This window comes from Diprion similis, chromosome 8 (genome assembly GCF_021155765.1).
Source record: "Diprion similis isolate iyDipSimi1 chromosome 8, iyDipSimi1.1, whole genome shotgun sequence".
Lineage (NCBI taxonomy): Eukaryota > Metazoa > Arthropoda > Insecta > Hymenoptera > Diprionidae > Diprion > Diprion similis.
The window spans coordinates 27,206,098-27,222,676 of record NC_060112.1 but is presented as its reverse complement, the minus strand read 5'-3'; the positions used below and the strand labels follow the sequence as shown (position 1 = coordinate 27,222,676).

General features: G+C 43.0%; 1 protein-coding gene across 7 annotated transcripts in view; it reads right to left on the bottom strand.

The window, feature by feature from the left end:
* The window catches only part of LOC124408965 (insulin-like growth factor 2 mRNA-binding protein 1), a 73,328-nt gene that overhangs the window by 5,673 nt on the left and 51,076 nt on the right, over positions 1 to 16,579 (bottom strand). For all 7 annotated transcript variants that reach the window (XM_046886311.1, XM_046886313.1, XM_046886312.1 and 4 more), the window contains one exon: positions 557 to 733. In XM_046886311.1, coding sequence (XP_046742267.1) covers positions 557 to 733 — 177 coding nt within the window. The remainder of the gene's footprint in view (positions 1 to 556; positions 734 to 16,579) is intronic.

Below are 16,579 nucleotides of genomic sequence, written 5' to 3'. Positions count from 1 at the left end.
TCGTTTGGATGCTCCTGCATTGTTTCCCATAAACAGAAGTCAATCTGGGGTGAATCTACGTCACACTTCTATGTTTTGCGGTGAAAGAAAGTATAATGGTATAGATTTCGCATGCAGTCAGACACGACAAATTTTAAGAATATTGTCAGCAGGCTTCAATACGAATTTGATACATCCACAGAACCTGATAGAGGTTGCTCGTTGGAAAAAAGAATAGAGAAACTTAGTGTTGAAACGACCCTCGTATCACAAGTTCGAGGGTCTCAGGCATGTTTTGATAATTCAAATAAATGAGGTTTCACCGGACACCGCAATTTATTTTTCGGATCATTTTTTTTGTTGAATCTATTAATATCTCTTGAAAGCGAAAAATATTTTTTCCCACATTTCTTCACCATATTTGTTATAATCAGAAAATCCTTTCTCGGATTGTACTTGGAATAGTATAAAGACGTTATGAATATCCAAGCTTAACGCCAGGTAATCTCATGTCAATTGCCTTCCAATAAGTAAGTGTCATTATCATAAGCCGTAAATCTAGGTATAGGTTACATACTGTTGTGCTTGTTCTTGCGTCTCATAGCTGACCAGGACTGTCTGGGTGTTTGGATCTCGCGAGGAAAGTTTCTCCACGTTTTGGACCTGTCCGTAGGTCGTCAGGAGTGGTTCGATGTCCTCGAACCTTGCGTGGGCTGGCAAGTTGCTCACCACGATCTTACCTCCGGAGCTGGCGCTGGAAGATGAAAGAAGCATTGTCATTCACACGCGTTGATGTTAACAAAGGGAGATAATAGTTGTACCCGCAGCATGCAAGAATCGACTTATTTGCACGGTCGATGTCTCGATCCGTACAGGCGTGCGGGTGACCACTCAGTTTTCACAGTTCGTTATATATTCCATTCGAGCCTCTGGAAGGGAGGTTGAGGTTTTTTCGTACGCAATAATCACGATCAGGCTTTGCATCGCGAAAGTAAAATCATCACGAGCATTAACGCATATGAGTAACATAGGTATGCTGATGAAATCAAGCCTCCCTAGGCAAAAGTGTAACTGCGACTGTGTATTACATAGGTACAGGTAGTAGGCATGTGCCTCAGAGTACAGCGAGGGCGCGGATCGCTGCGGGTGGGTGCCCACGCGTATGCAGAATGCAGATACACAACGGATACACGACAGGTTTGCACGAACGGCGGGTCTACGGTCTTCCCTTTTCATTCATTTCACTCGGAGCGGGCGGTCGCGTGCGTATTTAGGTGCGTTACCCTCCCCCACTGGAGACCTTGCACGCGAGGAATCCTTATCGGGTCACATCGATGCACAATGCTTACGTACACGGTAGTATGCCAATATACGGCGCTTCGTTCGGCGCACCGGGTTCAGCAAAGTTCAGATTCAAGGATTCTCTGTTCCATTAATTCGGTGCCCTCTTGCGGTTCGCCGATTGTTAACCAGAGGGGGGTGGAGGGGGGGGGGGGGGGGGGGTAGCATGAATGCTATCCGTGCCTCAGTTTATGATTTATCAGCTGCATAATACAATTAATCCTGTACCCTGTCCCCGTCACACGAACGCAGGGTGTGATCCCGTAGACCTGAGGTTCATTTTGGCGTGAATTATACTTTGTCTACATTTTCATCGCCTACAGTCACACTTGTGTTCGGTTACCTTTCGGAAAGCCGGGCAGACGGCAGGTGGATGATCAACGAAAAAAGTAGAGGGAGGACGAGCCATTCTTTGTTTATCATCGTCCGCTGTTCGGGACAATACGTGTATTATACAAGTATACGAAGGGGTGATGCCGTCAGCATGCTCTAAAATGGAAATAAGTTTAGGAAGTGTGAGTTGCAGGTCGGGGTGGATGAAATATTCGACCGATGCATCCACGTTGACAGTCTGCGTGTATACATGACCCCAGGCCTTTGAGGCCATGTAGGTAGATTATAGGTGGTTCTTCCAAATTTCTTACAACGCTGGCTACGAGTATTTCACCAGTGATTTTTGCCGAAACTTACAAGGGTGTCGCGTCGCTCACAATCGACCGGATTCGCCGGGAATTTCGACGTTTCGCACGTTCGCCTTTAACCGTATAACTACCATCGGGCTCGGGTTGTTTAACATTTCACGATTCTAGAGTATAATGTGTACCCATACGCGTTACGCCTACATACCTACACATTTACTAACTAACTAACCTCCATATAGTCATTACGAGTGCGATAGATAGTGAGATGGGGTGAGGTGAAAATATCTGATGTCGAATTGATATTACTATTCTTAGCGAACAGTGATAAGATAAAATAAGATAAAACCGAGCTTCGTCGAATCCCCCCGACCGCACCATAGTGTGAGAAATAAAAATAAAATTAAAAAATAAAACCATGTGATCGATATGTTCGGATTGTCAACCGCAGGTCCCATTGATTGTTGTGCGAGAAACATCTCGGCATACAGACGGCGGTTAACACGATAGCGTAATTAATGAATTCTTCCCCGCAAGGTCATATACAGTAAAAATTTGCGACTGGAGTGAATGAATCGGGATACTGCAACGATTATTGGTCGTTGACAGAAATATAACTAGTCTGCGCGATTCGTCTTTCGGCGGCCTATATGAACAAGGTATATTGAGAACAATATCGTTTATTACAGTGACTAGAAAATTCAAGTTAAGGGCGTATTGTTACAACAACTGTTTAGACACAGTGGCCATTAAAAATATTCCAACAAATTCGCTGACGTTTCCATGACTTGCCCTGACCAAATAATGATTTTTCCATTAATAAAACAGTTTACACCATGCAACAGTTCACACCTGGTAGGTAAACGCGGCACAATAAGCCTACAAGTATGCACATTTGACAAGCGTCTTAGTTTATGTGAATTGGCCATTAGTTGCGAAGTGTTTTTTTTTAGCATGTAGTCAGCCCCCAATCGTCGTAATCTAAGTGAGGTCGAGTGGCGGGTCAGACTAATGGAAAAAATCATAATCGATTAAATTCATTCCGCGGGCTGATTCGACTGCCATCCTCTTGTCCACAAAGTTTCTTGTATACTCTTTATGTGTTGGGTACATGGAACTGATTGAATCGGGTTTTCAACATTATTTCTCATTTGAATTCATAGGAACGACGTACAAAAATTTTCAAACATGTGTTATTCTAAAAACGCCGATCTACAGTTTCGAAAAATTGTGCCTCTGCTTGATGACCAATTGTGTAATTACCGCTAGCCCTTAAGGGATCTTCATTTTTCAGTGTCTAAAAAAATAGAACTCTCTCTTCATCATCTTCCACTCCCTCTTTCCTTTCTTACTATCTTCCTCCGCGGCTCGTACAGGCGTCGGGAAGCACGCGGTGCAGCCTTACCGCCTCGCGCTCGAACTGCACCTATGGCATACTAACAAGTCGACAAATGTTTAGCGTTGCCTGAACGTGCAGGATTGCGGTGAAGCCACGTCACCTTTGTACCAATGTGAGAAATCAGTTCCATTCGAAGATCAAGAGAAATAGGTCTAGGTATCTACTTAATTAGGCATTGCTTGAGGGAAAACGCAGGAAAAAAAAAACAAACCTTACCCTTGTCTAATGTCCGTGAATGAAAAAATGAAACTTACTATATACATAGTAAAGTAATAGAGTATAAGTTAGTGAAACGGCATCGCACATTAATTGTGCCGGTAAGAATTATTATGCAAATCATCACGAGTAACGGGTTCAAAGGCTGCACAAGCTCCGTATTGGAGCATTAATTGTTGACGGTATCAGTGGCCGCGTTGAATGGGAGAAAGGAAAACAGAAGAAACGGATGGGAATAAGTGAGAAACGGGAGCCTAACAACTCTCCTTAACTTCCCCGGCTGTTTTAAGACTGCTAATATTAGACATCATGGTAGTCGAGGCGGTAGTAGTCCGTCCATTGCCTTTAATTCTCGACGCTGCGGGTCTCAGCTTCTCATTTCAATCCTTGTCCCTCTCGCAATCAGCTGCGGGGGGGGGGGGGGGGGGGGGGGGTAAGATCAAGGTCCTCGAGAGTGACTATCTACCCCAATGGTATATGGTATATACGCGAGTGTTCGTTACCTTTATCACTATTGTTATACCATTAACATTATTATTTTTGTCATTTTTCTCATTGTCGTCATCATTTATACCTGCATATAGTTAACGCAGAATTGTCGTCATAGTAACCATCGCCATCGCCATCACAATCACAATGATCATCGTCATTGCGACTATTAACAGGATTATTACCGCATCCCATTTTCAGGTAAATATTTCTGGTCATGACACGTTGGGCTATACCGTGTTCCAGCTTATTTAGACCGCTGCAACAGCAGTATGGCGCACGCGTGTGCGAGGGAACACCCTGTTCATGCTCGCAATCAGCGCTACGCGATACTGCTGCAGCAGCATGGCCGTGAGACACATATAATAGAGTGCATGAATATTGTGCTCACAATCAGTGTTGTAAACTTGTATGTAACCGCAGCAAATATGACGTCGTACTCGACTTTGAATATACTATATTAGTTCTAATCTTTAGAGCTATTAATGGAAACTCGGCAAGTATATAAGGGAAATGCAGTCTTCGAGGCAACTAAAGATTTAACGATGAGCCCGCATACGAGATGATCGAGAGGACGGCTTGAACTCATTGTCAACCTCGTAAATATACAGCGAGAGTATTTACTCTGTTCAGAGGAAGAGGTCAGCGCTATTGTCCTCTAAGAATTGTGGATCGCATAGACATCGTGTAATCTGAGCTCAGCATAAACTGACACACGCGTCGAAATGTAGCTACATATCTTCATACCTCCGGTACTTATAAATGCTGAATTGGCGTGATCTTTCAGAATAAACGGAATTTTTGCGCGCACTGTTCTGTAGATTCGTTGTCTGTGACGAAAGTTTCTTCATTTCTCTGCTTTATATGAATCAACTGGAAAGCGAAAAGTTGACGAAAAGATATTGGCTTCTATATTCAGTTCTCTCTAATACCTTCTGAGAAAGTTTGATAAATGTCGGGCGTGTTTTGTGTAGATAAATCAATCCACAAGACGTTTGAATTTCATTTATGTTCCTGTACTGCCGATAATTTTTTTTTGTTTTTTCGGTGCCATGTCTGGTATTTTTCACAGAATAAGTATTTCATGTGATAGCTAGACGTGAGAAGCGCTATGGTAGAAATACGATACTTGAATATACTGTACAAAAATTGCCTTCTTCGATCATTTTTCTGATGAAATGTCAACGAGAGGATGGTCATGCTGTAGAATACTGACGTTTGTAAAAGGCGTGTGTAACGCCCTTGTCGTTTTTCCGTGAGTAGGCAAGAAATTTGTAGAGAGAAGGGCGATAGTTGAACCAGAGAATAATTAAAAAGGAGGGTACTATTATTTTGTCATACGCAGGTGACTGCGGGAAAAGTTACACACGTATTTGACAGATGGCCAACACACACGCGCGCACACACATACCCTCGTACGCGTACATGTAGCGACGCCGCGAAACGTGTATGCCAAAGTAAACATACAAGGATAACGACTTCACCTCTATCAGGCTTCGTTGCGATTAAATCCGTCTCCTCGGTTACAAACGAGAACTGGGCGAAACGACACTAGCGAGAACGCTCTCTGCAGTTTACCTATGTATGTATGTATGTATGTATGTCCAGTGTATGTACGTTTGTACATATGTATTTATGTCACCGAAACACCCGCCGTTGCTCCTTGCCTCGCTACTCGAAAGCAAAGAATATTGGTCAAGAGTAGGTAAGTAGCGATTACAAAAAATTATTCATATCTAAATGGTAGTTGGCCTCACCAAATATTGATCTGCAATTATATGTATATGTATCGGATGTAGGTATAAGTCGCACTTCTTGCAATCGTTGCCGTATAGGAATAAGATTGTACGCCATGTGTGCCGCCACATTTTAATTAGGTGGTTTTCAAATTTTTGACAAATCGACACAGATATCGATTACATCGCAATAGCGCGACTAATGCAGTACGAAGCTTTCCGATTCAAGGTGTATGTAATTCTATTTTACCAGCAAAGAGTAAATAGCTGAGGGTCGTTGCACTACCGCACGCTATCTCAATGTTCCGTCATCTGAATGCTAATGTACCTAATCGTTCCAATGTGATTATGAGTTTACAACGGTGCGGGCAAATATTAAACTCTTTTACAAGATCAAAGGTAGATATGTACTTAATTATAGAGAGTATAAAGAAGAGTCATACGGCGAGTTAGCACCACATGAGTCGAGATTACACGTAATCTAGTTGTATGCGATGTGCTATAATCGTTGCACCGTTCTCCTATAGGAATAAATCTGATAACATATTCGTATATATAATAGCATCCGTTTTTTCTCGCATTGTTATTCGTATGGATTAGAGAGACCATGACTATTCGTGAAACTAAAAGAAAAATAAAACCATAATAATAATAACGATGACAAGATTGAGGAAAAAAAATCGCGGGAATATCGGACGCCGCGGCTCATCTTTGAAAAGTAATTAGTTACGTCTACTCCGGTAGGTATCAGACGCGACTCGACGTTGCAGATATTTCCGGCATCCGCGTTCATATATCCTGCGGTCCGTTATTGTAGTTACCACACACGTCGGTGTGTTCTCTTTTATGCCTTTACCCCCCCCCCCCCCCCCCCCCCCCACACACACACGCCGCCGGTCATTCCATCGCTCATACAACGCCGCCTGTACGGCCGTTCACTCTCAACCCGTTTGGCGTGAGACACAGATCAAGCAGAGGGAACGTCCTCTTCCCGTCCTCTTTCCCCGCGGTTTACAGATTTGAATCGACTTATTACGAGCAATTAGTTACACAGATGAATCGTACCGTAGGTACGTGAATATGGGTACGTTGCGAGTGCATTTTAAGCTATGTTACGGAGTCGAAGAAACGGGCAATTCCACTTCGACTGAGGAGTCGAAGAATGCAGGCAGCGGTCACGACTTTCAGGAGGCAGCTTGATATTCATCGCCACCAGCTTACATACGCGGCTAATGATGAGCAGGTACTCAACGTAGATGTCGAGTGTCGCGATATTAAAATTGACAGTTCTTACCGTATCCTTTTTCATTCTCCTCGAACGGTCCGCAGGATAAGTCAATTCTGGGGATATTTACATGCACGCGTCTGCAGGGCGCAGGCAGGCGTACACATAGCAAGACCACGTGTGTGATATAGGACAAAGAGCCAAGGCAACGTCGTCTATGATTTGACTATCGAATGATAATAATTACGCGAAAAGCGCGTCGGAGATGCCACGCTGTACGCGGCTGGTCTCTACATACACGGGCGCATAAATTGAGGCGCTAACGTGTGTTAGTGCGGCGAGCGTATGTGCGCACGTATGTCGCGGCGTGATGCGTGTAGCACGCGCGGGTGAATCTCGAGGCGATGCGTGACGTGTGATAACTACGCGTACGTTTTCGCGATGGACAGCGTTTGAATTTCAACCGATGATATAATATGGAAGGCGGAAAATTCAGCGTCAATGAAAATGCACAACACCTCACAGCACTGCATAGACAGAAGAGAGCCACCTCCCTTATACTACATTGGCAAGTTAACGACGAGTGTACTCGTGCGTGTATCCACCTATACCTATACCGACATCTGGGTGAGTTGGACGGGCACGCGAAATGACGAAGGTTCACGAATGACTGTGAGTACCGCGAGAGGCACGGCCCACGCGAAGGCTAAGGCGGCGGCAACGACTCCTCAGTTCGTGGCTTTACGCCGCGCGGCAGCACCGGCAAAAAGCCGCTTCGCGGTGAAAAAATAACAGACACACACACACACAGCGTCCCTTGCGTCCCTCGCAATGTCGAAAAGGGGGGAGTTTCAACGTGCGTGACGTTGGATCACCTTGTTTTCTGCGATGATATGCCTACCTAATGTACGCGTAACGCGTGGACCTCGACGAAAAATGCGAATTGGCGAAAGAGCGCGATTTTTGGAAAGCTAGTGCGAAACCGGACGGTCGGCGGTGTGCTCTGTGCTATGTGATGTGCAGTATCTACTCGCACATCCGTATTGCAAGTAACGGGTGAACCATGACGGGGAAGAGAAACACTTGATGTAGGGAGTAACGTACGGCATGGTTGGGTGAACACCGTTTGTTGTTACGATAGCGTTGTTCCACGTATGTGGAAGGGATTTTAAGCATTATGTAAATCCAGATGTAAACGTGAAAAGTGAGCTTCACGGATGTGTACGCGTTGTACAGGTCGACATTTCTTTTTCCCCTGATTTACATCTATATCTAGCAAGGCCAAATTCCGCACAGACCGTCCTGGAATCGATTGAAACTATTCAGGTTGACAAAAGGGGTCCAAAATCCGAAAGACATGTTATCTGTTACATGAATTTTGTGTAGCATACCTAACGCTGCGTAGGATCGGTGCTTGTTCGTTCCCTCAAGGTGAGTACTGTGTTCGCGAACCAAGATGTAGAACCGGCGAGTCGGTTTAAAAAATAAAACAATCCGAAAAACGTTCGATGAAAGATATAGATCTGGTATACCTGTTCTATCGAATGGTACACTTTTACATTTAAAACCAATAAATGAGAATCAGTAGGTGGTGCGCGGTAGATTTTGAGTAAAAAGAAAAATAATATGAAAAATTCAATTTCAGTTACGAATTATTGGGTTTTACTTTCATCATTTGGTAGCAAAAAGAAGTAGGAAAATTTAGAAGGGAATCAGGGACCATTTTTTAATGAGATCTACTGGTTGGGTGCACGTAAGTATTGGGAAAAAACACCCGTTTTTCATCTCCGATTGATCGAAAGACGCGCTCTTCTCAGACGTACTGATATATATTTCTCATAAATCAATTTTTTAATCAGGAAATTATGTGATTTTAGGTATAAGTGCAAAAGATTGATCGTTTTCAAAATTCCTGCGTTTTCTTCTGACACAGTGTGCGGACAATTGTGTTAATTAAACATATGTGGATTAACTTTAAAGGTCTGAGATAATTAATGTAACCTACGCCACCTGCTTTTCGTGTTTTCCAGGCATATAATGCGTGGTGTAGTTCGGGTGGTGTGCGTTACTCGCGTGTCTGACGTTGCGGAAGTGTACCTCATCCCAGTCCGTGCTTTGGCTGGTTATGGGTATCGATTAATTAGAAAAAGGGGGAAAATCGTAAAGAAAGAACGAGCTGGCGGTGGTGGCGGTAGCTGGCCAGCTGGGGTCGTCCATGAAAAATTTTGGGTACTATTTAATGAAAGTAGGTGGATCGGAAGATAGCTAATTGAGAAGTGAGTCGATGACGACGATATCGAACTTGAAAAGTCAAACGTATTCTCGTTTTGGGTTTAGGTATCTAAGATGCATTCGCATTTTATGCCTGCGCATTATGGGCGAGTGCTGCAGCTTCATATGAAATTTCTTTGACATACTATCAGAAATACCTGTGACTTATGGGTGCGCGTGAAAACTGAGATGACTCACTGTATACTAGCGGTGCCTCATCCGGTCGTGCGAATGTGGCGTTTCCCTAGAGAAAATATTCCTCTTTTCAACCGCTGGAGATGCCGACAGATGGTCGGAAAAGGTTCCTATAAAATTTTTCGTTCCACCCCTTTCCAGCTGACCCGATTCTCTCTTTGACGTTTTTTTTTCCAATTTTTTATATCAGGTAATGTTATTGTAAATTGATACGATCAATTTTACACGACGCGTGTTGTACTGCAGATTTATGAGAACGTACCAACTGCGACAAAATTCGGCCCTATATTTTCCCCCAATTACGGCATAATGTTAGAATACACACAATCACCAATTACCTAACGATAAGCTATCCATATTGCCAAATAGTAGAGTCTGCTTGCTTCACTAAAAACCAATGTTCTAAAAATGTAAATCTCATTCTATTCATATTTAATTGAAATAATAAATGCACAATGGTGATACATTGCAATCTTATCTAACTCTCAAGCTTCTATGATTTCGTGGATAATATTCAACTTTTCAGGCATAGCAATGAAAGTACAATATCCGTGACCAGGTAGAACCTCTCAGTAGTGAGAACTTCCTCGACACAAGTTCTGTAACTTTTGACATTTTTGTAGTAACGGGCACACCTGCCAGAGCAGCTGCCTGCAATCGCTATGCTGCAGCTTTTACGATTAGATGTATACCGGGCTATATTTCGTCCACCATATAGAGACCGTGACTGCAGCCGTCGTGCACCGCCCTCGTCACGAAATTATCTCTGGCTAGCCAGCTCCCCCCTCCCCCACCCGGCCCGTCTTGAAAAACTATTCACAAAAGGCAAAGTGGCCGATTATACTTTCATCCTCGTAATCTTTCTGCTATTTCATAAACAGGGACCGGTGCAGGTGTGGGTGAACAGGGGTTACTTCGTCGCTCTTCGAAGGGTCCCGCACACTTACAGTGGGCGCCACTCACAGTGGGTAATGCGAGGCCTACAATCACCTCGAGTGACCAGATTCGCCTGCTATCACGTTGTATATTCATTTCTGTGTGAACCCCTTTACCACAATCATAAAAATTTCCCACCCGCGAAAAGAAACCGCAAACAGCTACAAGTGCTTTCACATTTTTCCAAATGCACAGTTTTAGAGTCGTGGGTAATGAGGTCTAAAGCACCTACTCCTAAACGGTAGGTGGAAGGAATCTGAAAAAATTAGAAAATGTATATTCGGTGGAGTAGAAGTGATAGATAAATCGGCGACCAATTCAGTTGGAGCGGGGGTTAAACCTTGTTCACCTTTGTTTGGACTACCCCATACGTATTTATTTATTTATTTATTCCACGAACAATGATTACTATTATCAATACGGTCAAAGATTTCGTTCTCAAATTATTTGCAACTTGATGAAAAAAAAAGCTTTTCACAATGACGTATCGCGGTGAAAAAAAATGTATTGCAAGTCTTCGGAAGCTATGCTTGATGCAACGAGGGTTAGTGTAAGGGACACATTCACGCTTTCGATAGTTTTTATTCCTGTTTTTTCTTTTGCTCTTCCAAGTTTCACAGATCAACCGTGATCTCACTAGCTTGGCCACGTTTATTGCCTTCAATTGCGAATTAGAACTCTGCTGAACTCCGCACCCTCGCAGTTTTCGTATGATATCGGTATTGCCCGGGCTAACACATTCACAATCAGTTTCTCCCCGTGGTACGACGTCCGCATTATATCATGAACTGAAAGTTTTTTCAGTTCCGGGTCTAGGTGGATGCAAGACATTGTCAAGCGTAGATGAACGGTCTACATGTGAATCGTGAAAGAAAGTCCGCAGAATATAGAGACTCAGATAGGTGTCTCTGTAGCAACAAATTCAAGGGAATTGGTAGGTACGTAACTGTAATGCAGGCTATAAGCCCAGGATAAAGATGAACCGTGTAAGAAAAGTGCACCCACAGAGAGCTCATTATAGACGCGTATACCATCGTATCGGATAACAACCGACCTCCGTCCAACGTGAACTTTCGATTTCCAGAGGTACGTCGTTTTTTCATATCACCCGATTGGCGAAAGGCCTTTTAAGACGGTATTCTTTCCCGAGGTGAGACTATACGTGCCGCTTTGCTCGCCGAAGTAGGTAGGTACATAACATGTTTCTAGCTGTGGGTATTTTATCGACGATGGAATTTGGTGACGTGTTTGCGGATTAACCAAGGGATACGATACGGCTTGATATCGGCGTCGGGTGGTCGGTAGTATTTCAGAACATATCGGTGCACCGGCAGCAAGTGCAAGCGGGTGTGTAACCTTGGTAAAGAATGTAGTGAAGATATTCAAACGTTAGGATCGATGGTGGCTGCAGTTGGGGCGCGAGGTAACTAGAGCCGAGGGTTTTGCGGAGGGATCACGGAGGGGGTAACCTTGACCCGGGGATGAACGACCCTCTTGGAGCGCGTGGCCTCCTCCTCGCCCTGCGCCGCCACTCCGCCACGATGGGCGCGCACCCTCTACTGTGTCGATGCCTACGCCGGGCTCTCCCCCTCCCCACCCCTGTCCGTTAATCGCGCTTCGTTGACTCGGCTCCTGCACTCTCGTTCTTTGCAACCGGCACAGGACTCGCCTCGAATCCCTCTTGCACCCTCTCAAATTAGGACAGAGCTATACGAATCCGCGACGGTGCGTCGCGGGGCATACCGGGGTGGAAAAATTGGAAAAAAAAACCTGCCCTCAATTTCACTCATACAAGTTGATACAATGGCCAATTACTCGCAGGCTCACGATCAATCGTACCGCATACGTGACGAAGCTGTAACAGTACATGTAATATCTCCTTGCATTGGTGTATCTTCGACTTGATATTCCCAATGGAAACGAGGAGAAACTGACAAGACCTATCGCTGAATGAATTTCGTCCTCCCAATCATGTTCCTTGCTTTCCCGGCGCGGTGTTCAAGGGTGTACATGCACCAGCTTCCTCAACTATTCGTGGTCACACTTATTTGTCGTCCGATAAGAACTACATGGTTTCCGGTCAAAAACGACCCAGTGTAACCACGGAGGGTTAATCTTTACCTGACACACTTCTCGGGGATCACGTGAATTCCATGTGGGATGAATTAGACCCCAGTGCGATAGCTAATGGTTAAATTAAAATCGTTTTTTTCAATTGAATCGCGAGCTAGGATAATTAGAAAAAACGCTTAAGAAGTATTTGTATAGTTGTTATCCTGTACTACAAAATTCTATTATCGATCTGATGGTTAGTGATCGGTGAAAGAGGTATTTTGCGTGTCCAGCTGAAATGCATTATTTAACTACGGTGCAGACTGATATAGTCGTCTCCTTTAATAAGGTACAACATTTTGGAATGTAAATAATTCTTTACTGATATTTTCGGCTCCGAACGATTCCTCGTAGGTCCTAGCATTAAAAAGAAATACCTACTACTGATTGAAATAGTTGATTTAACCCCTCATTGTTAGCATGCGGCCCTTTTTACGACTTCTGCTGGCCAATTCACCATATTAGCACGTGTACAGGCTGCAGGGCCGAACTAACTGGCCCCCGGTCTCTACCCGTTTGCAATTCATTGATGCGTGGGTATTTCTCCGGAAAAAAACATAAAAAAATTCATATAAGACTATACATATGTGCAGTGTGTCTGTTTTCGGCAAGAAACAAGATACATAGCGGTTGCACGATTCCGAAACACGATTACCGCAATGCCCTCCCGCTGCCTGCATGATTTTATATGAATTAATTCTCCTAAGATCTCCATCAATTATTCGAGTAGGGTCGTTAGTCTTTCAAATGTGAGAAGAACTGATACGATGTGTATACGTAGGTATAGGCAACTATAGCCAGCGGGGAGCGAAACTAAGACTTTGAATATTTTCCAACCGAGTTTCCCTCCCTCTTCCCGGTTCACAGATCTCACTCCTATTGTTATGATAAAGTGATTCCTAAAGCGTAGTGACTTACTTCTCATCATCATTTAGTCCTACATTTTAAAGTAGCATCATTGCTCAAGCTCGTCAAGCTCCCTTACCTGCAACAAAGAAGAAAAAAGAAAACTAAGTAAATAATTGATTGACAATAATACAAGTCACGAAATTGCTCAGAATTGTTTTATATATCTAATTGATACATGCTTTTCGTATCAACAAAAGGATCATAATGCAAATTGCACTTTGACGCGATAAGTGTGCGCTAAATGCGTATGGGCCTCGATTGAAAATTCATAAGCCAAACACCAAAGTCAATGAAATTGTGCTTTCGATCGTACAAAGAGAGAGTTTGCTTCTCCCCAAACAAGAACTCTGAACAACGTTGATCTTATTTGTCATAAATGCATCCATTGACGCCTTCTGCGGGGAGCTGTGGCGCAATCCTGGGGCACTGGGTATACATGGTCCGAATTGTGACCAATCGTGGAAGGTGAAATTGGTTCTGTAGGAAGATGAATTAAATTCTCTGAGCACTATCTCGCAAGCAATACTCATGAAATACTTCGGATACCTCAAAGCTTAACTACGCTAACCATCTACATTTTTTTTGACGACAATCCAGAAATTTTTTCCTCAACTCAGGGTTTTCGTACTTGAGCTAGACAAGATTGATCGCCCCATTGTAAGAAGCGAATAAATGTTTTTAAAATACTACCAGTATTCGATTGCAAGAAAACCCAATGGATTTCAAGAAATCCGAATGTACCTAGTCTTAAATGAGGAAAAAAGGACAATACAATTAAAAAAAAGTCGATAATTATACCGACTGACCTTTCAACTGTGGAATATGAATTTCCCTATATCATGATCGGGTGGCGTCGAAAAATCGCATCGAGTAATAGTTGAGTTAACTGTTTAGCACGTTGAACCATCCGATCGTTGAAACTGGAGGGTAAGCGTGTGCGTTGTTACGTGTGAAATATTTACTCGCAGCTTATATAAGTATATTATACATACACGGCGCTGCCAATGTTTGTAGGTATGAAGTCGTGGTACAGGGGATAAACTTGTACAAGCTGCAGCACGCATACATGCGTACAAGCGGTGGAATCGTGCGGCGATTTTGGGGGATGCACGATGCGCGAGCGGTAATCGAGGCCTTTTCCTGTCGCCTTTTGCTCCGCGCTGCTCTTACGTCGCGTCGTCGTCGTCGTCGTCGTGGGCTACACGTATACAGCGGGGTAAGGTAATCAATACTATGGAATGGTGCGTGGGCGTTGGGGATGCCGGGAAACTGCGGGACGAAGTAAGAGGAAACGGAAGAGGAAGACCGAGGCAGAGACGAAGAAGAAGGGCGACGAGCGTCTCTGCGTGTCGAATGATGTAGGTAAGTACTGTATTAAATATTTACCTAATGCGCGGAAAAGCAACACGCGTCGCTGCGGTGATTGCTACTCACGACATTATACGTTGTATATATGATACATTGAGAGCTAGAGATAACTGAAGGGTGTGACCGTATATGAAAAAAAAAAGTACCTACAGCACTGCCAAGAGGGCGTATCGGCCGAGCCAGTGCAGTGCTTTTCGGGGTAAGGATGAAGTTGGTAATATTGTACTGTAGCGATGCATGTTTAGGAAAGATCGTTAATTTCCTTCCACCTCCAACGATATCACACGGTTGTAACGGGAAACGTGTCCCATTCCTTCCAGTTTTCACGTTTCGCTTTGACCGGAAGGGCGTAATGCCAATTTTTTATTTTTGTCGCTTGCGCCCTTCTCGCGGCAACTGCTTGCAACCTATTTCTGTGTTTACAATTTTATTTCGGCCAAAATGGTGTAGGTAAAGATTATTTTTCAATATTTGCAGCCTACGCCTATCTGCAGCCAGTAAGCGCTTGCAATTTTTTTCGAAACTTCTGAGTTTCCTTTCGTAAAAAATGTCGGATTGAGAGAAAATTTTGAAAACAACTTCGAAATGTGTCTCATTGCGTTTTGCAAAATTGTTTCATGTATTTTGCAAGAACGAAGGGTATGTGTGTGTGCACTTTTTCGTTGGTCGAAAAAAGTGCATTGTTTAAATCAATAAAATGACTCATTTGTACAGAAAAATTTTGCGCCACATGGATGTTGTTGTTTGTTTATATCTTCGTCTCGACATATATGCTGAAAAAAACGTTTTTACGTAAAGAAGTGTTTTTTTTTTTTTTTTTTTTTCGCGATATCGTCTATAGTGATTAAATTTTCAGGTTTTTCGACTTGTGAGATGAAATACTGTTTGTTTACGATGAAAAATGAATTTGAAATTTGCAATCCGTAAATCCTTATTGCAAGAAGAAGCGTGGACAACCAGCATAATTCTCAATATGAAACCTTTTATTTGGATTGCAGATGAAAATATTTCATTAAAAAAATGGGGTCTCCGAAGATATCACCGGCTTACTGGCATCACGAAACCTGACGAGCCTAATGAGGGGCTAATTTATAATCATGTATGCAACTTTGTCAGACCTATTGGACATCCGGTTTTGATATGGCGAATTTCGGAACTTTCAACAAATGTGGCTTATGAGCTTATGCAGCGGGATGAATAAACGGTTGAATCAATTTTTTGTCTTAAGTGTCTTCTCGAGAATGCCCGAAAGCTCGTTAAATCACTTTGGAATTTATTAACGAAAATTAAGAGAACATGATAAAAAAAATGACCGCTTTCTTAACGTAACAAAGGCTCGTGCAAATTAATTCACACATTAGATTGACTGTATACGTAATATTGGTAATTTTTTTAGTATTTCTAACGAAACCTATAACAAAGAATTTGAGATTTCAAACGTAAAATTTTATCAGTACAATCCTGAACAGTTGAATATGGTAAAAATATTAATAGATTTAGATTTTGGGGCATGATGCATTTACGTGCGCAAAATCTGGAACTGTCTCTCAATGGAAGGAAGACTCTCTCAATGATTAGCCGATTACGAAATTGAGGTAAACGAGAGAACATTCTTAAAGCAAAGCCTAGAAACAGAAAAACGTGCTGAGCAGAATCGTTTTTTCAAATATAGACAATGGTGCACGATCGTTTTTCAGTTTGGTCAGAAGCAGATCGACCGTTACACCAATATATCTATAAATTTCCTAAGAATTTGATGAAACAA